This window comes from Bombus pascuorum, chromosome 10 (genome assembly GCF_905332965.1).
Source record: "Bombus pascuorum chromosome 10, iyBomPasc1.1, whole genome shotgun sequence".
In the NCBI taxonomy this organism is placed as follows: Eukaryota; Metazoa; Arthropoda; class Insecta; order Hymenoptera; family Apidae; genus Bombus; species Bombus pascuorum.
The window spans coordinates 7,845,140-7,866,177 of NC_083497.1; the positions used below are offsets into that span (position 1 = coordinate 7,845,140).

A 21,038-nucleotide genomic window follows, 5' to 3' on the forward strand; every position below is an offset into this window, starting at 1 on the left:
AGAGTCCTTTAGATTCGGCGAAGCCAGACTCCTCTCCCCTCCTCTATACCAATGTGCCGCCATTCGTTGGGTGTCGAAGTTGCATTACCATCGACGCCATTCCATTCGTATTCGTTTCTCCGACTGTATAGTTTAGGCCTATAGCCGAAAAATTCTATAGCCGGCCGACGATTTACATTTATTCGCTACAGAACGATTTTTATGTTTCGGGTTCGGGAACACGTGTAGAAAACACGGGCTACCGTTATGACAGGCGGTCGTAAAAATTTCGACGATTTAAATCGACGATTTATACGACTCTAAACCAGCCGCGTAATCAGCGTTCGATTCGTTTAATTGCTTCGGGCCTCCTCCGACCCTACTCTCACAGAATTCGAACCGCGAGGGGGACCACGACGATTTTCTAGCCCCCTACTCTTCGTCGTACGTTGCCTCGATCGTTCCACTCGGATTCGAGTCGACTTTTCGACTTTCTAGCGATCATTGTGTAGAGGTTACGGACTCGTGTACACCAGTACACGTTTATGAATCACACAAAGAAACGTTCCCCACTTTACCATATGGTTTACAGCGTTGGTGCTGAACTTGCACCGCCACCACCGGCGTCGGGTTACCCACCCCACCCGCCTCAAAAAGTCCGGTCGTAATGCGCCAAATGCATTCTTTGTCCGGCCACGAATGTAAACGTGGTCTGTTAACCATGTATTTCTAGTGGATAGAATATACACTGCATTTTCAGTATTTCTTCTTTTACGATAACGATCTTTACATCTAAAGAAAAAGAAGAACTTATATAGTACAACTCCGTTTATATGTCTGTCTTTAACTATTATCTATTATCTGTAGAGCGTTTGAAATTTGTTAATGTTAAAAATTGGACGCATTTAATCTAAGTATATGCTATTATAACAAGGTCTCAACTCAATAATCGTTCTCATTCATACCGGGTAATACTTTTTTTTTTTTTTTTAAATAGTTTATTTAGCCAATATTTGATTTTTTGTACATTTTTGAGATTCACAATAAACAATGAATTTGAGTATAGTGTGTTTAGGCAAAAGTACCGATACGCGTCGGTACGACGTAGCCATGGTCTAATATGTGTCGTGGATTTTCGGTTTTTGCGTTTATTTTTTTGTTTTTTGGGTTTAAGTCGCATTGGTGCGTGATTTTTGTGTATTCTTGTGTGTGTTGTATTTTGTCCTGAAACTTGGCCGCAAAACAGGACTCCTCGGTGTATTACTTTTATGCGTTGTGGGATTTTGGGGGGGGGATGAGAGGGAAGGGCTACCGGGTAATACTAGAGTAATCAATATGACCAGTTTATATTTTTTATGGAATCTTTATAGACATTGCAACTGTGCATAATTTTTAGTCAATTGTAATTATACAATAAAAATACAAGTTTTTGTTCGTATAATGGAAGCTCGCATTCTAACGAGTGGATTCAACCACCATGATTCGCTTAATCGTTCGAATTTCGTTCGAATAAATGAAGTTGATACAAACAGAGTTCTATTATACTTCTGAATTCGTACGTTACATATTGTTCCATGAAATCATTGCCTTAGAAATATATATATATATATATATATAAGAAATCCTAACAAAAGACACAAGGCGCAGCTGCAAGAAATTCTAAATTCCTTCGCGATAAAGGAATCGATTCGCCAATCAAGATTAGTTCGAAAGAAGAAGTATTGGGATGGGGACACGGTCTATTTTTCAGTATTTAATCTAATTACTCGTAATTCCCTTTTTCCGGGTAGAGAGCGTGCGTGAGTTGGCATTAATTGGCCCGGGCGACGAGCATCTGCGCGTTATGGCGTGCGTGATACAAGCGCGGACCAGCTTGGTGCAGCTGCAGGTATACCGAAAAGAGAGCCAGTGCAACGGTTTCAATTGTCCGCAATATGGCTGCCGCCTCAGCTAGGCCTCATAGTCGTTATCCTTGAGAGGCCCGTGCAGCGTTTCGTTTTGTTTTAGAACGCGGGATGCGCGCGCGGGTGCGACTGTGAAAAGAAGAAAGAACGAACGAAGGTACGGCGAGAAGGAGCAAGGAAACGATACAAGTGGAAGAAAGAGATAGTGAGGATTAGAAGAAGGCAGAAGGAGAGGAACCACGCCACAATGAGGGACCGAATGTTGCAAAACCGCCTATATCCGTGACTATACCCACACCGGCGGCTTGTACAAGAAATGATAATTACCAGCCTCCTCTCCCATCTTCCCCCATTTCTTCAACGTCCACTCTTCGTCCGTATCGTTTCCTTTCTTCACCGACAATTACTTCGTTTATTTCTTCGTCCCTCGCGAACCGTACAACTTCGATTCTGCGGCTAGATTGCGCAGGGAGAACGGCAGTTTGGAATTATGGAGCGAGGTGTTCTTACTGTCTTTACCGCCGCGTTTATTAGCGTGCAAATGACCGGTATTTCAACGATCGTTGGTTTACAAAAGCGAGAGAACTGGGGGTTGCAAGTTGGCTTGATTGAATATAGTTTGATGTAGAAATAATTGTTTTAAATGGCGGGTTCTTGTATCGCGTTTATGCGTTTATGGGAAATTTAAATGGTCAAAAGTACATGTAATAGACGTAGAAGATACGAAATGGCTGAAATAAAGTACTCGTTGTAACGTCCAAAGCTTTGATACTCGTTTATGGATGATACAACGCACCTCCACTTATCAAATTCGTTTCGTGTTTTAACAACTTGAAATAGAAATATTAAGGCATTTGGGCTATTATTTCATTTATACTAATAAGCCGTGAATTTCTCATTCTTAATCGCTAATCGTTAGAGTAACTTCAATTTGTCTCACAGTCATCAGAGTTACGGTTATTATTATTAACCCGTATTGATAATTGATTATAATGAAAATAATCGTTTTAAAACATGATTATGGTTTCATCTTGATTCCGAGTTGCGATAAAGCTTCATCGTAAATAAAAAGCAAATGTACGTCTCACATTTTATATTGCGTATTTTATTTTCCAGTTCTTACAATTCTGTGCCCCTATATCTCATACACATAGTCCGTTTATGGTATTAGTCGAGTGCACGTGTACTTCAGGAATATTCAAACCCGATTTTCTCGAAAACGGAGCTGCATGTGAAAATAATTCGTTCTATATTTTCGACCTACTTTTGCATGTGAAAATAATTCGTTCTATATTTTCGACCTACTTTTACATGAGAAATTATCTCCTTTCTGATTGTACCACGATTTGGGAAACACCCTGTATAACAGTATTTAGTCAGAAAGTAGAAGGTTCGGTCTTTTTTATGGGAATGATTCCCATGAAAAATCACTCCAACTGCTACAATACTGCCCTCTGTGCGGCCAGTCATCCCGATTCAACGGTCAGAAGCCATATGTTCCTGGCCGAATGTGCTAAGAAATCATTGAAGGAACCGCCGTAATGAGAGACCACCCAAAGAGCGTTTCGCGGCGTTCACCGTCCGACCGGAAACTCAGATCGAAGCAGCTTCATTATGCGACTCAATGCACCGATGTTTTCGCGTAGCCACTTTTTTCCACGTCGCTCTCCGTCTCGATAATTACATTCGCGAATTATTTTTTTGCTTTCTATTTCGTTCTAACGAAGACACACGTTGCATTACTATCGATTCGTTAGGAAGACAATTACAAAGATCAAACTTTCTAAGAGTCACTGGAGAATGCTTCCCTAAAGTTTTGATATTTAGAAGTTTATCGCGGTTCAAATGCAAAAAGGTAAGAATCGATAGTTTCTCTTGTTTCTTATACGAACACTATGTTCCCGTGATAAAACAAATCACAGATATTAAATATCGAAGCTTCAAAATTCACATTTTGTTTAAAATATTGTGCCTTATACACGTGTAATTGTTTCATAAAATTTCTCTAAATTTATAATTCCAAAACACGATGATCCAAAATTTTCCAATTTATGTCTATACTTACGTAGAATTTCGTGTGATGTGTAATATTTCCGCAAAACATACATTCGCGATATTTAACTATGAAGAATAGGAATCCTAAGTAAATTTCTCGATATTTCCACGAGGACACAAGGATAAAAAATTGTTAAACAAAATGTAGAAAATACTTTCTTAAATTGCCCGCAGGTCCTTATCAGACAAATTTTTAAATATAGACAATTCAAGAAAAGTACACAACACGATAACTAGGAACAATTACGGCAAGCCCAGCTATTCGTAACGCTGCAGCAAAACATTACAGCCTATTCTAGGCTCTGTTCTACCTGGTATATGGGAAAGGCGATATTATGGTTGTCATAAAGCACTAAAACAGCCCGATAGTTGTGAAGGGCCCGCGAGGGAGGCTGAAAGTGGACATTAGCGATGGCATTGTGAATCGAACCGCATCATCCAACCGAAACTAGCTTCCAGCGCGGCACAAAGGAAACGCCGCCTTAGTTTGCGCCTACCAGCCTCTGTCCTTACGAAAATATAGTATACACTTGTACCTATCCCATAAACCATAAGCGAAGGTAGACTGTACACAGGCTCAGGTGTATTAGAGGAAGCCGTGTTTTACGCTTCGTGGGTATTTTCGGGCCTTCCTTAGTTTGTAGTCTACTGGTTAACCAGTAGAGGGGGTGGAAGAGGGGTGGTTAGAGCGACCGACAACGCTATTGGTTACTAAGGTTGCGTTAGCGAAGCTTCCGATGGTTGGAAGGTAGCTCTGGAATTCATCATCAGCGGCTACATCGAAAAAACGGTGATCCAAGCAGGATTATATCCTTAGAATCTTTAGAGCGACTGGCTAACTCCTTTAAATGCTTAAATTTAGGACGATCACATATACTTCCGGAGTGAATCGTTCATTTATGAGGGATTTTATAGATTTTCAAAGATTATAAAATTGAATTTTTCTGAGATCTGCTGGATGGAAAGATCTGGTGGAAAAGTCGCCTCGATTAATTGACTTGTTATCCCTCTTCCAGGGATGTCGAGCTATCTCCAATGATTGCAAGTTATCTCGGGGGTTCATTAGTGGCGACGTCAAAAAAACGATGATCCCAGCGAGGTTGCATCGTTAGAATCTTTATCGGGATTGCTTAAATCCTTCGCATGAAAAATTTAGGGTACTTGGTGTGTGTGGAATAAAACATTCTTTTACAAGCAAACTATACTTAACAAATTCGTTTACAAATTCTATAAATATCTGAGGACTCAAAGATCGAATCTTTTTAGTCGTCGTCGTATTGAACAATACCGAACAATAGCCACCTTTTGTATATAATAACCACCGCGTACAGTTGAATATTATTGTATTGAAAATAGGTTATTAAAGGATTTCTATGCACGAAACGTATGCAAATAGTGGCTGAGAGTTGACGTCTGAGCGCATAAATTCCCAGCGATCTGATAGAAAAGTTGCTTTGATAAATCGACGTCTCGTCCCTCGTCAAGAAATTTCAAGTTATCTTAAATCGGGAATTTAGTCTCCACTGTGAATAGAGTTAATGTGTTCCAGGTACAGCCGCGTTATTTTAAAAGATTTCAAGATTTATAACAATAGAAAGCGACTATGTAGCTATTTCGTTTTAACGTAGGTTAAACTTTGAACGGACTTTTAAGTAGAAATCGTTAGGATGATTTTTCTACTCTGAACAATGGAAGCCTTCCTATTTGTAGCTATGGAAGTATCATCTTTCTTTTCGAAGAATCGAAAATTTGACATTTGTTACACTTGCTAACGTGATGGGAAAGAATTGACCAGGCTTTCTAGTCATTTGCGTGCTCACCCGTAGGGATGGTCAAGAGTTAGGCCAGGTTAGGGCTACCCCGACCTGTGTATCTCGTTCGAGGATAAATGCTCTCTTCGAAGAGGCTGGCGAGTCTGCTCGTCAAAAGAGTTTCACCTGACCCTCTTCAAGCATATTCAGAGGGTATGTACACCTCACGCCCTCTATCATTTCGATTTTTGTCTCAGGTGAAAGGGTCAGTCCCTTTGCGGTCTGGACGTTAGATACAAGACGATCGATAGACGAATTCTTTATAATGAAATATGTAGAAGGACAGACAAAAGTCACGGACCATCTATCAAGTAAAAATGTTTCGCTTTAATGAATGAATAAAGAGGATAATACTTGGCGTTACTTTAATTGTTTCAATACTTTCTTAGGAATTTGTTAACTGGTTAATCACGAAACTCGTTAACTGGGCCACCCTTCTATAATAGCAAAGTTAAAAGTGAATAAAGGCAAACCAGCTTCAAGTAGATTACAGTTCTCGATGAACAGACACTTCGAAAACTAGAAAATTTCTAAGTAAAGAAATTATCATAACCGACAGACTGGCGATCGAGTAAAAGTATGTTTCGTTACGATTAGAAGACCATTAACGCAAATGGTACAAGACTTCTCTACGGTGCTATATACTGTGTATCTACGAAGAGAAAGACTAACCCACGAAGGTTCGATAATCCAGCAAGTAGACTATGTAGACGCGCGTTTGAAATTCGATAGGCATTGGACGAGTTCCATGAAACAGGTTCTATAAGAATCTGACCGAAAGTAAGTGACTATTAACGGTAGAACGACTGTGCGTGAGACTTATCATCCCGGACTTAATAGCCGACTGGAACGTCTTCTGGGTCGACGTTCAAAGTCGATAATAAAATACCAATGAGTCAAGTCGAAGGACCTGTTTTCACGTGAGCCTGTTTTGTGATCGTTCGCGCACCGTTTCGACTCTATCGTTTCATCTCTGTCTCTCTTTCATTCTGATTCTCTAGACATTAATCCGTGGAGCGTACGTAGGTGGGCACACGCACCACGCAGCCTATAGTACCTGTCAAAAACTGGCGCTGCAACAATGCCCGAGGTCCGGGGGCCCCTTGGCAGAAGTTAACCGCAGCCCAGCAGGGCTGCAAGGGCCAGTTCGCCAGTTCAGACGGGCCTTTTGCGTATCACGAGTGAAATAAGTCCATCCAATGGCGTGGAACACACCGTGAATTATTCAATTGAACTTTGCGAGTTTGACCTCTCCGCCTCCCGCGACTTTTAATTTTAGTAAACGATCTTAAATATTTGGTAAATATTTCACGAATCTGTGAGATATTCGACCTTTACTGTTTTATTTTTCATTGCTACAAAGAAATGAGTGATCTAAAAAAAAAATTTTTTTTAATCATATTAGTTGTACAATGTTTATGAAGTATTTATCTTATGTTTATTCTATTGGCTCTTTCTCTAGATTCCTTTTTTCTTTTTTTTTTTTTTTTTTTGAAGGAGATATAGAAAATGACATGTTTGAATTGTATTGAGTTTGGTAGAAGCGTTTGATAAGCAAGGGACAGGTGTCTACGCCAGTGGGGCAGCAGGTCAATGCTGCCACATGGATCTCGGTGAGGACAAAGAGATCCTTTCCCTTCCCTGATCCTTCCCTCCCGCTTCAACGATATTCCCTCTCTCCACACTCTAAGGACCAACCATCATTGCACTAATGCATGTGTGGTTGAATCGTGCAGCATCGTTGCAACGACAATGTGCAGCTGCCGAATACAACACCCCAAACGTCCAACAAGAAATCATGATTTTTCCTTTTTCGAATCACCGGAATGAAATATTCCGCTGACAAATCATCGTGGTTAACAGCGATCAAATAAGTTTCGTTCTTTTTCAATCGTATACCAAATGTGTATTTTTCTTCCCCGATGGTTCGACAACGAAGGCTAAGCGAAACGAACGAAAGATGAAAGAACGCGTGGTACGCGTAATACCTGGCAACGTTTCTCGACAGTGGAAACGAGAGCGCGGTTAGGAATTTACACTTGAAAGGTCGGAATTAACGCTTTCTTTTTCGGGCGTTTAGGGGCCTCGTTAGTACCATTGTCGCGACTCGCGCGTCCCTAGTCTCGTCGATTCTCTTCCCCGAAACGAATTAAGGCGGTGCCATTATTCCGGCGTGTTTTCTTGTGCGTGCAGCCTGTGAGTATTGTTTTGCGGTTGGTTTTGCCAGTCTGCTGACCAAGTGAGTCAACCCCTCGTGCGTCCAAGTGCAATCAGAGAAAAAAGCGAAAAAGAGAAAAACGTGCCAAGAGAAAGTTGATAAAAGCGTTCGAGTGATTCTTGTGCAGCGGAAGACCTTTTCTTTTCTCTTTTTTCAAAAGAAGCCTCTTTCATTCGTTTAATTATCTTACGTTTAGTATTAAAGCTTCCAGAGTCGCGAATAGAATTTACTTACGACGATCGCCGATCTCGGAGGTACGCACAGATTCACTAATTGTAGTTCATCGCGACCCTCGTGCAGCGTGGCCCTCCCGTTCGACCTTTCCTGGAAAGCCCATCAAAGTCTTAATACACAGAGATCGATCATTTTGTCGTTCGATCGGTGCGTTGGTGCCTTTAATCCTCGCACAGTGACGGGATTAGATCGGAATGGTAAATTTTCAATTGCATTATAGGATTCAAGATCCACAACGCGAGATCGTGAATAAGATAACGTCATCTCTTCTTTTTCGTAAGTAATACCTTCGCAAAGGAAGTATACCAGGGACAGACAGCGAAAATGTTCATCGAACGAAAGATGACAGCCAAAGAAACTTGTTAATCGAACCGCCACCCTACCATCTATCCCAGCTGAGTAATCTCGGAAATAAAAGAAACTACTTAAGATCTTAAGTCCCGGCTAGCATTAAAGCATTAATCACCTTTAAATTCGCGAATCAACCTCGATCAACTCGACGGTGCAGTGGTGCATCATTCTCTCGCCTGGATTTCTTCGTCGAACGCTGTTCCACTGTTTCATCATCGAAGGTATCGGTCAGGATGTCGAGCATAAAGAATCGATGGCGAAAAAAGGAAAAAAGAGAAGAACAATTCTGTACAGTTGACTCTGCCTTTTTCTCCCTTTACAATTCTAAACCCATCGAAACGGAACGAACATAGAAAAAGAAAAATGAAAATACTGCTAGGTTCAAGAGAGGTATGGTACTTGCGGATTCTCTCTAACAGTTGGTACTAATGATCCAACCTGGCGAGGTACATCAACGGTATCCGGTATCGTGTAACTCGCTAAGTGAAAATGCACGTAGATCCTGCTAAGATACAAGATCACCGGTCCGCCTTCTCTCGCCGGTCTAGTCCAACGAAAAACAATAAAAGTCGTTACCAGCACGAACATAATCCCGCGGGACCCGCAGCCTCCTCCTATGCCCCTGTTACCCTACGCACACTAAAAACCTGCTGATACAACATTTATACGGATACGAGGGCAGCTCGTACGGTTTTTCGGGTGTGTGCAGCGTGTCTAATCCTAATGCGAGGACTTGGAAATGCTGCACGACGCGCATGGTCGCTCAACAAAGAAACTGTGACGACGCCAGGGATCTACCAGCCGCCATTTATTCGTCCGTTATATTTTCTTAGCCCGCAGTGCGCGATCATTTACGTCGTTTACGAGCACGACGTTTTATTGCACGATTATTCTTCTTGGAATTTTACGTGGAGTCTTTTACTTCGTATAGGAGATTCCGCTTTATTTTTGTTCAGCGGCATGACGATTGAATAGTGGTCATTCGATGTCCGTAACAATTTATCGTAAATGGTATTATATTTCTTGGATTCGCTTTTAAATGATAATTTTCGTAGAATTAGAGTTACTTTTTATTGTATTGATCGATTATTTTTGGATATATCGGTTAACAAATGATTGTTCGTTTAAGAAGTTAGAGATTCGCAGATTCATAGCATCTTTTTTCAAGACGAATAGAATATTTCACAAACTGACTGTACGAGGCTGTAAAGCGATGTAGATGCCGAAATATGTAACTCGAGAAATCTGAATAGAGGAAACTTCTTATAGGAAAATCCATTCATTTATAAATATTAAAACACATTACTATATACAACGATTATATCATTGTATTTATCATGACGTTAAATTAATTATGTCAAAGAGTATTAAATTTATTAAATTTAGTAATACTTTCATATGGCTATAAAAGTTTGATATTCTGAAAATGTAATGTACATGGAACTTGATAAAAAGTCACTTTATTGAAAAGTAACGGAATATTCAAGTATTTTCCGTAGCCACAGAATACTCGTAAATACTTGGAGCGATTCGTAACGAAATTAAAAAGAAAGTTTACATTAAGAGGTAGTCTACCGTATCGTTTATTTTTCCTGTTTCTCTTAAGAGAACACTGTACAATCGCTGACAGAGATTTCAAGGAACGCGAGTTGCCGCCGCGTAATTCGTTTCGTTACGTTGTCCATCGGAGGGCGGGCGAATTTCGCATGTCATGCTTTCCGCATCAGCGTGTTCCCGGTATCAACCAGCACCGTGAAAAGGCAGACGAATTCTCCTCCCTCCATCGACTTTTCGACTTCATCGAGCACTCGACATAAGTCCTGGAAAATTTATCTGCCTCTTTCTTTTCCCTTCCTTTTTCAAACGAGCCAGTTATTGCTAGAGTTTCCCATGAGCTCTTCTCTGCTCGTAGTATCGACACTCTAGCAGCGGTTCCATCAGCGAGCAGAAGATAGAGAATCGAACGAAATGTGAAGAGCGAGAGAGCGAAACGAACGCGAGAGAAAGAGAAGAAGATACGAGCAGAGCAAGTGAGAATATATACCTGCTGGTGGATATTAAAGCGAACATCATACCCTCGTCACTTTTACTGGCCCTCTCTCTGTCTCTTTCCTACGCATCCCGTTTTATCCTTGTTACATCCAGACAGAAGTGTTCAACCATCTTTTTCCCACATCTAATTCTACCCTCTCGCTTATGTATGCTATCCTACAAGTTAAACACATCGAAAAAGAGGATGCTGTGCGCGGCACACTGCAAAGTCAAATCGTCGACGTTTCCTCTGCCCGGTTCGTAGTAACCCAACCTAAAGCCGCGATGCAGAGAGAAGGAGAGAGAGAGAGAGAGAAGGAGAAGAGGGGCTTCCCTCCTCGTGCACTTATGCTGCATTCCAGGCTTAGACGCACGTTTCTACTCTCCATTTTCATCGTTCTCGCTTTACGGGCGCGTCGTTAGCCCTAAAAGCAAGCCATGCTCTCGCTCTGCCTCCCTACTTGACGTCGTTGGTTTTAGAGGCTCACCTGCTCGATGGAACTCGGCCGCGGTTTAATCCTCGCGGTATCGTGCCGGGACGAGCGTTGCCTCGCCGATTTACCATCGAGCAAACGCGCTACGCGGGATTTAACGTCGTTCTTGTATCACCAGCTTTCAGCGGGGCGTTCGAGAATTTCGAACGATTAAAATGTTCTTAATGTTCGTCCGGGAGATTGCCCAATTATCTTAAGTAATTTGATTAACGAAAGTCGTACGAAAGTAATTTCCTTGAGTAGTTTATTATGCTTTTACAAAGGAGCAATAGATAAAATTTCATAACGAGTTTGTAAAATTAAGGCGAAAACAGCTAGGACAATTTCGTTTACGATAACAGTTTACGTTAAAAGTTGACTTTTTGGCGTCCTAAGCTTTTTAAAAACTTGTACGAATTCTGGATTCTTTGTTAATTTGTCTACTAAATTACATAGTTATTTATTAAGTGAAATATTTGGAAGTCTTTTTTTAAGAGGAATAACATTTCCAAGGAAAAATATTCAGGGTTGAAACATTGCTCGAGTCACCGACGAAGGGTTAATAAAGCTTCGAGATTCGAAAGTCGCTGGTATTTCATCACTCCACGGTTGATTGCTTAGGAATTCTGAACGATTAAAATATCCCTACGCTTCGCTGGAAAATTACCTGGCTATCTTAAGGAATTTACTTCCGCTGTGATTGCCAGGTAAAATCAGGGAAATGTCCCTATACTATAGCGCCATAACTACGTAATAAAGTTTCGAGATTCTAATGTCGTTCGTATTTCACGGTTTTAAACGGTTAAAATATCTCTGTTTCTCGTTGAAAAATCGAATATTTATGTAAAAATATGGAAAATGTACATAGGTTAAGTCACAAAACAGTTATTACAAACTTACACTATTCATACTGTATAGTCGTCTTAAACAAAAAATTGTATATTTCCACATATCATAAAATTATATGTTTCAAGTATAATTAGTGCCAAAGATGATCTCGTTAAATATTGCGACTTGTCCATCTGATCGGTCATCGACTGTCCACATATTTATATTAATCTTTGCCAAGTGCACACTTGCAACAAATATCTCGTAATTTCCAAAACTCTCTGCCTCTGCACACGCTAAGTCAGCTGCCCGATTCAACGCTCACGCAAATACTCAAGCTCACCCCTAAGTCGGCCCGTCGACCAGATCATCTGGTCCATCAATAAAATATATCGGCTCATCATCCGCACGCCAGCCGGGGGCCTACGGCTTTCCTTTGGCTCACGAAACCAACCACCATACTATTACAACCTTATGCAACGTTGTGTGGCAGGATCGACCGCGTGTCGGTACGCACGTCCAGCTCATTACGTTGATTGCCGGCGCAATAAGAGATCAGTCGCGCGTCTCGCCGCTAGTAAGCGTCGCACGTACTCGCCTCGGTTTGATTCCTCCTGTAATTGCTCGCTACGAACCGCGTAATATATGCTTGGTAGAAGAAGAAGACCAGATAAGACGATAAAGGAGGAGAACGAAGATGAAAGGGAAGAAAAAACATGGATCTGCGTCTTATGGGTCGTGACTGGAAATCAAAGGTGCAACAAAGGCGCTGGAAAGTTGCAACATGTGGTTACCGAAGCGGAAACCAGCCCCCGCTCCTCGAGGTCCCCCGTGCTGCATCTTCCTGGCTCTTTATCCGGCGTGCGTGTCGAGGTTTGTACGAAAATCTTGTGCCTCAACGATTTACGCTTTCGTGGACGGCCCTTTCTGCAGCGAGATGGATTCTACACGGTGTATATTCATCGAGGGGAATATACGAGGGTGCAAGAGGGGTTGAAGTCACGCAAAGCTTCTACCTTAGGTAACTACGTGACCCGTCAGAACTACTAGAAGATTATCGCGAAGAAGTTTGCGAGTGAGTTGCTTGAAAAGCTCGAGAAGGAAAATTCGAAGGGCAAATCGTATTTTTGAGGTGGCGTTACGTGATTGTCTGTGGTGGACGTGACTGCGCAATCTTCAATTGCATTTCCTCTTTCTCTTCTATTTTCATTTAATTCTATATATTCTCTGTCTCTTCTACGTTCTTCTAAAACACCATTTAAGTAAATTTGTCAGAGGATAGATAGATGGATTTCACATACAACGCTAATACGACTTTTCGTCTTATATAATGGTAATTCGCGACCAAATGACTGGATTCGATCAACAAAAATCGTTTAATCGGATATTAGCTAAAATTTCATTGAAATAGAGCAGAAGTTCTTATAATAGAATTTCACCGTATTTTTATTGAATTGCCAAAAATGCTGCGACTCTCGAGCTTTCGCTCGCTGTTGCGTGTGAGCGAGCCGAGAAAGTATACCAGCCTTGAATTGCACACTGTCAAAATAGATCTGGCACGGTAGAGAATGTTATTCGCGTCGCTGTTGTTCGATACTTTTTCTAGGCGCAGTGAGAGTAGATACATAATTGCTTAGAATTACGTAGCCGACTGGCGATAAGGGAAAAGAATGTTAATCGAAAGATAAAATGACAAACGTGGCGAATTCTGGTCGGTGTGTGCGCCACGCTATCGGCAAGCAGACCAAAATTTATTAAACGTCGATTGGTTCGTATTAACGCATAGACCGGCGGCGATCTTATAGGAAAAGCTTAGGCTGGCTCGCTTGTGGTTCGTTAAAAACTAGTTCTAACGGCACCGGCAACAGATTTTCTTGCAACATGGTATTTCCTGATAACGCAACCCAGATCACCGGCCGGTTCACCGACGCACACCATTAACACGTGTACTTATAATAACCAGTCGTCCTGTAATTATCAGAGCCGCACCGCCTGCTACTCCTACGCGTTTTCTCGCGAGTACCCGACCGGTCAAACTTTACGGATTCTATCTGCGTCCCCTTTCCCTTCGTCGAAGAATTCCTCGCGAATGGAAAAACCGGAAACTGACAGAACTAGTTGAACGGATTTAATTATATCCTGTGGCAATAATCCGAGTCGATTTTCCCGAGGCCTGTTCTCCGACGATAACTTCTATTCAACTCGACCAGTAGAATAATTTTCGACGTGTAGACACCGCTGGAGTCTGTAATTACACGATCGTCGCCGATAACGACGCGAACCTTCTCTCGCTCGATTCTCCCCTCTTACAAGCAATCGAATCGCGATTAATCACGACCCTTTCGAAGTCGTACGAAAATTTTATCTTCTATTTATTGGATCCTGCCCGTTTCGCGAGAGAAAGCGAGAGAAGGATGAAAAGAGGCAGCGCTTCGACGGGTGAGAAGCTGTTAGTCGCGTTAGCGCCGCAACGAAAGCGCGGTTAGCGCCGCAACCGGAGCAATCGCGACCCGATCGGTGCACGCTCGAATGCGTCCGCGTCCACAGCTGTGTCTGATCTTAATTACAATCGCAAATGAGACGGCGAGAGGATAATTGCGGCGCATGTCGCAAGTCGCTACAATGTTGTCCGGCTAGTGTCTCCATGGCATAACACGGTCACGTATCGGCCATGTTTCTGTCGCGCGAAAATAGGACCATTCTACTGTTAGGTTCGACAAGAAAGCTCTGCCGTTTTTGCCTCTCCAGAGAAAAGGGCTTAACTCAAGACTCCGAACAAAGTCTCCATGTCTACAAACGAAAAGTACGATATATCACATTTAATATTTTCTATGGGGCAGGAGCTTGAAAATTCGTTTACAATAATTACTGTGTTACCAATACCAGATACTGTTCGATGAAGTTGATCGGTACTATCACGAGTATTTCTGATTGATACAGATGGAGTTACTAGGATACCATTCTCATTGATATGTATCTTTGTCGCAGATATAGAGAAATATAATATATTCCTCTTTCTCTTGAAAGCGATTGAAGGTAGGATTTAATTTCTGACTGGGAAGAGCTTTATTAGCTTCGATCTATAATGCGAAAGCTTTTTTTATATTTTAAAGGGGTCGGTAATTCCATTAGTCCACTTGTCACCGCAGGGAAAAAGTCTTTCAATTTTGAAATGGTGTCATAACCGAGCTGTGAATTCCGCAGGACGAATGATAAAAAACCTGGACAATCGTCGCGTGTTGGATAATTATTGGATTATCCCGGTTTTAGCCGTAACTATCCGCTAGGCAGACGTATATTCTGCTTTATTAAGAGTACCGGCTCGGTCACGTGCATTCTAACGACTGCAGTCGATCGATAGTTCGCCAATGCGTTTCCGTTGACACCCTTCTAGGCGATACAGTTGCACTGGCGCATAAGTAATGTTTATATTTAGACGTTTTCCATTCAACGTGATACACTGTCCACATGTCTTCACAAGGAAAATTTTTATACGCGCTGTTGTTCATGAGTAGCCAGACACTTGGTCAATTTGTAATAATAATATGCGAATTTTATTAAAATATACAAACTAACGATATATCGGTAATTAGAAACAACGTTTAATAGGTTTTTATAAAATTTAAATTATACGTTAAAAAACATTTCCATATCCATTCACTAAGGAAATATCAATGGGTTCTACTGACCTGCAGCGATCCTCAAATTTTTATACTCTAATCTGCGTATTCTTTTAATAAGCAAGAAAATTTTCAATGTTTTAAAAAAGATCGTGTTTATTAATTCGAAAATGACATTCGAAAACTACAACTAACAGTTTCAGTGCAATTCATTAAATTGCCAAAAACCTTTTCAATGGGTCGAACGCTGAATGAATCTCGTTGACACTCTTCCGAGGAATCCACAACTTCTCCAACCATAATGTGGATGTAACACTCGCGAACGAGACTTTCGCTGGTTCAACTAAGATTTCACTTATTAAACGTCAATAAATCATTCAGCCGTGTCACTTCGTATCGTTTATCGCTTTGCTCGCATTAATAATTCGTTATGTCCGTTTACCCAGACATTTATTAAATATGTAAATCGTGGAACTTTCCTTTTTATATGCAGTCTCGTTCACGTTTTATTGCGTGTTGTTTGCCAAACGATCGCCGTCCATGCGATATTGCCCGATATTTCGATTGATAGTTAACAAAAACGCTTGCAGTCGCGCGTTTAAAACGGATGAACGTTCGATTTACTCGATAGCGCGTTTCCGGCGACACGATTTGTACGGTCAAGCATTTCTGCGACAAATTACGAGCTATCTGTGCGAAGGACATTCCTTCTCTCCTCTTTTTTCTTCCCCTGTCTTTGAGGTTGCATTTTAATTGCTTCGTCTTTCTCTCTTTCTCTATTCCCTTAACAATCTCGACAACGATTATTGACGTTTCGAGCTGTCGTTGTCGCGCAGAGATACGAGCTCATTATTCGAACCAGAGACTTTATCTTATCTACCTTGTAAAGCTACTAAACGATATTACGTGGAAATAGTGGCCCTGTTTCTCTCTTATATCGCGCACAAAAATGATATAAAAGCAACGAGCGACAAGCCCGGCCTAATAGTCCGGCTCCGAGCGAGGCTGTTTTACAATTACGACACAGAGAATTGAAGCCATTAATATCTCTAACCGCGCGATTTGATCCTTCGTGGCTGACGTTCACGAGCCTTTAAAGAATCTGTGAGGATTATGATTTACGATTTCGATGTTCCTCTATTTCACCGGGTGTAAATTACTAGACTGTTTTTTGCTGCTCAACCTCTGCTCTTATGTTGCGTTCACACTCATACTCACGAATACGCTACGAATAAATTGATTTTGATTTAGTTTTTGTTAGTTTATTCAGATTGCTGTCTCGTTATTGCAGCATTCCCTTCGATTATGGTATAACATTACTGCAGAATGTTTCTAACGCGTCTAATAAAAAAAAAAAAAAAAAAGGAACAGAGAATTCTCATTAAAGCATCAAGAATCCTTTCAAACAGAAATAGAAACACGATGGCATTTTTAATACCATGATTGCAACGGATAAGGTATCCTGACGAACTAAACATCTGAAATATGACGTAGCTGCTCGTAAGGATCTATATAAATTGTTCGGTCGTGTTCGTCAAAACTTACTAGAACCGTAACCTAGTTCGACCTTACTTCGAGTCATAAAGTAAGTTTGAAGGGAAGAGAGAACTTCAAAAATCCATTAGAAGAACGTAGGTACGTGGTTTCGTCTCGAATTCGTATGGTCAGACATTGTAGAATGCCGTCTTATAAAATGATACACTCGTACGACCTATCAGGCCGATTTCTGGCCCACGATTTCCGGGAATAATGGAACACGAAGGTTCCTTCTGTCTAACCTCGAAATGGAAGAAAGAATACCGTGGCGAGGCCTCGGGTAATGAGTATAATCAAAACGATTTAGTAGAAAAGTAGCCGCGAGCTATACACGGTTTACTACGGTTCCACTACGCAGCCTCGTGCAGTTGAATTTGAATTTCGAACCGAGACTTTTACACAACCATAATATTCGCTGGTCACGAAGACGCCATCTGATGGACGACCAAATTACCGGTCTGACCGTCTTAGAACTGCCCTTTTACTATTCGTCTCTAGCTCTCTGCACTATCGTTCCGTTCGTCTAGCTTCCTTGATAGTCTTTGTGCATCGCTACCGGCAAACCAAATCTGCAAACAAATCTTCTATTCACAGATGTTTTTCGGCGTCTACGAGACCTCTGGATCATCCTCCATAGAACAATCTGGCGGCAACCGCAAGATTCGGAGCTATTTTGAGTCGAACAACGCTATTCCTTATTATTAGGATGATGCATATGAAACTAGCTTTCTTCCAATGAAACTATAGTCACGCGTAGCTTCTTCGAAATATATTATATTTGATCAAAGTAATTTTCGTGTTACTCCGCGCACTTCTCCGATGATTAATTCGGTTATTCCGGGATTATCAGTTTCTTAGAATGGAAACATTTTTGCAACAAGCCTGTCAAATGATTTACGCGTTAAAAAATCGTGTAGGTAGAATGGAAGATGTGTTTAACATTACCCAAATGTTACATTTATGTACGTAGCAGACTATAGAATATAGTTTTACTTATTTAGCATGGAAAACACGAGAAATTTGAAATATTTCAATGTATTTTCTAACATAAAAGAAATGATAGACAGAACGTTTCAACCAACGAGACAAATTCCAATTATTCATGACGGTCAATAATAAGCTTCTCACAATTCTATTATAAGTCTTCCTCGCATTGAATATACGTCATTTGCGCCAAATACATTCTTCCGTAATATGCTTAATAATTGTCGTTAGGACAAAATTTAATGGGCCGTCAAATTCAAACCCGGCAGAGACAACATTTCATATGCATCAGCCTAATATATGGTAACGATGCCTCAAGATAATGAGAGAATCACGTGTCTGGTCTTGTCAGGAGAATGATTCATTCGTCGTGTTCGCTCATGGACGAAACATGTCCATGCGAGTATACGTGGAAGGTTGCCAATATATAAAGGGAATACGTAAGGCTCGATTAACGTCATCAGCAATAAAACGTCGTAACGTATCGACAAAGTGATTCGAGTGGAGACGAATCGTTCTCCAATGAGACCATCATCCCTTTCTCTCGTCGTTAAGGAGAACCTCGAAATTACGAGCAGCAAATGTTCACCGAGAAATCGATGTAAAAATCCATCTCGGAGAAAAATCCTCCAATAACTTCATCCCTGGCCAGCTTTCGACCATTGTTCAGGTATAAGAACAAAGGAAGGAGAACGGCGAGGAGCGAGAAAGAAAAACGACACGAAGATGGAATTACCGTCTGGTCCAGCGGTGCGCGTATATATATTGGGAGCCGGTAGATTTATGTAGGTGCAGGAGGAGAAGGTATTATGGTGGATAAACTAGGAAACCGGTGACCTGAGCGGTATACCATCTTGGCTGGTGGAGGTAAATGCCGACAAGGAATCTTTGTTCTATCCTCCGGTTCCAATTACTGTGTCCGTAACTATTATATATTCCACCGAAAATTCATTTAAATTCCTCCAGAGTTTCCGTGAATGTTTTATGTAAATTACGTATCGATAATGAAATTGGAGATTTCGGCGCGTTTATGGGAAATTTAGAAATATACAGAATATGCAGAAATATATAAAGTATCCTGTGTAGTGTACTTAAAGACCTCGAACTTTTTTTGTCTGTGTCCAATTTTCGTTTTAATCGAAAGGAGAATTTTAATTTCTGGTATAAAGTTGAAACGAGGAAACACGTTATATCAATTACGATTCTTTCGTTGTTTCTTTAGAATTACGAAATTTTCTAAGGATAGAAATATACGATTCCGACGAAAATGGTATAAAGAACAGGAAACGATTAATGAATAAAAAAAGAACCACTTAGTAATATAAATTTGTAATATAAATTAATTGTATTGAATGAAACTATAAATTTGCATGAATATCCGCAGGTCGTACTGTGTGGAATTGCGTAATGGTAACAATTTGCATAACGATCGATCTTCTCTCTGTTCTACTGACACTTCGATCGTCCTTGTAAATAGCAACGTGCATCAAGATGGATGGGAAAATTACGATAAGGCGTTATGTCACAGAAACCGTAACGTCGCCAAAGGGTTCAGCAGCCTTCGTACGTGGCGAGAACACGCAACAGAAGGAACACAACGAACGGTCGATGCTCGTATAGAAGACGACAGAGAGAAAACCGTCTCTTTCGCCGAAGGGGGTCGAGATTATCGCTCGTGGGCTGGAAAGCCGAGGATAAACCGATGAAGGGTTGTTCTTCCAAGCCAATGGCGCGTGCCTGCTGTTGATCACCCCTTCCACGCTTTATTATTCCGATGCAACCCCGTTAAAACACGCCCCAATAGCTGTTCAGCTGCTGCAGAATCCGGCTACACATAGCGAATGGTGCTCTATTTTTTGGAGAAACAAATCTCTTAACAGAGACGCTCGAATTTCTTTTTTCTTTTCTCTCGATCCACTTGGTTGAGTCGTTTATTGGCCACGCGAAGGACCAGACGATTCGAGAGATGCAAAAAAGAAGGTCTCTTAAAAAATAGTAATGTTTCGTCGCCGCATACCTGGCTCTGTCTATATATAAAAAGAGGGATAGCAAGGAAAGGATTGTTACGTAATAATGGCGTGAAGCTCTCACGATGTATATTTATTCCCGGATTGTCTGCTGCTAGTCTAGAGAGGTTATCTTTCACGAGGAGTCTGATTATTCCTGTCTTCGTATGAATATACAAAGAGGAGATGTCTATTTTATTTTAAGAGACAATTATTCCTATCTTGTTTAACCCGAGTGTGGGTAACTAGATGGTTACTCATTCCTATGTTTGCTGTTTTATTCTCTGGGATCTCTTGTATAATTGAACTAATATTATCCAACAAACATTACAAGTCACGAGTTACAATTTATTACCTAGCATTAGGAAATTCTCCCACATAAGAATAACAAGACTGGCAGTAAAGTAAACGGAATTTTATAAACTACGAATAATCCGACTACCCCGTTTGATTTAAGAGTTCGAAATTATAAAAGAAAAGTTTATAACCTATAATCTCTAGTTTAATCGGCTCATCGATATGACTATTTGTTAAATCATAGCGCAAGAAGGTCCTAAAGCAACTATATCACAAAATCGCTCCAAGTTGTCAAACGAGTCCTTAAAGATTAAGCTTCTAACTTATACACATGCTAGATAAGCGTAAAACTTTACCTACATTCTGTATTCAACAATTAATATTCTATATCCTGCATCCTTTAAAACGAAAGTTACTTTACAAGATGGCTAGCTGAGAAACGCATTCTTCCCTTAACAACATTTGTTCTTTCTTCGGTTCAAAGTTATACCTGGATGTTTCGAGTAGAAGGAAAGTTTGGTTATTGCGAATTCGGTTGAACCGCGAAACAATGTTTCCTGCATGTGTTCCGTGGAACTATAGTCTTGGTAGTTCACGCGATGCATCGACACCTGGTCGAGAGAGCTGGTGCCCGAATATAACGACGACACACGAAATAATCCTGCTGCTTGTATTTCCGCCTATTAATTTGGGTAAGGCGATTGTCTCTCC

At 40.9% G+C, this 21,038-nt stretch overlaps 1 protein-coding gene across 8 annotated transcripts in view; it reads right to left on the reverse strand.

Moving 5' to 3' along the window:
* Window positions 1-21,038, reverse strand: part of LOC132911318 (voltage-dependent L-type calcium channel subunit beta-2) — an 88,122-nt gene that overhangs the window by 46,969 nt on the left and 20,115 nt on the right. For 6 of the 8 annotated variants that reach the window (XR_009658963.1, XR_009658964.1, XM_060967919.1 and 3 more), the window contains exon 3: window positions 8,202-8,291. The exons of the other annotated variants lie outside the window; for them this stretch is intronic. Coding sequence is in view for 4 of the 6 variants with exons in the window: in XM_060967919.1 (XP_060823902.1) it covers window positions 8,202-8,291 (90 nt within the window). In the remaining 2 variants the exon portion in view is untranslated. The remainder of the gene's footprint in view (window positions 1-8,201; window positions 8,292-21,038) is intronic. 8 annotated transcript variants of the gene reach the window in all.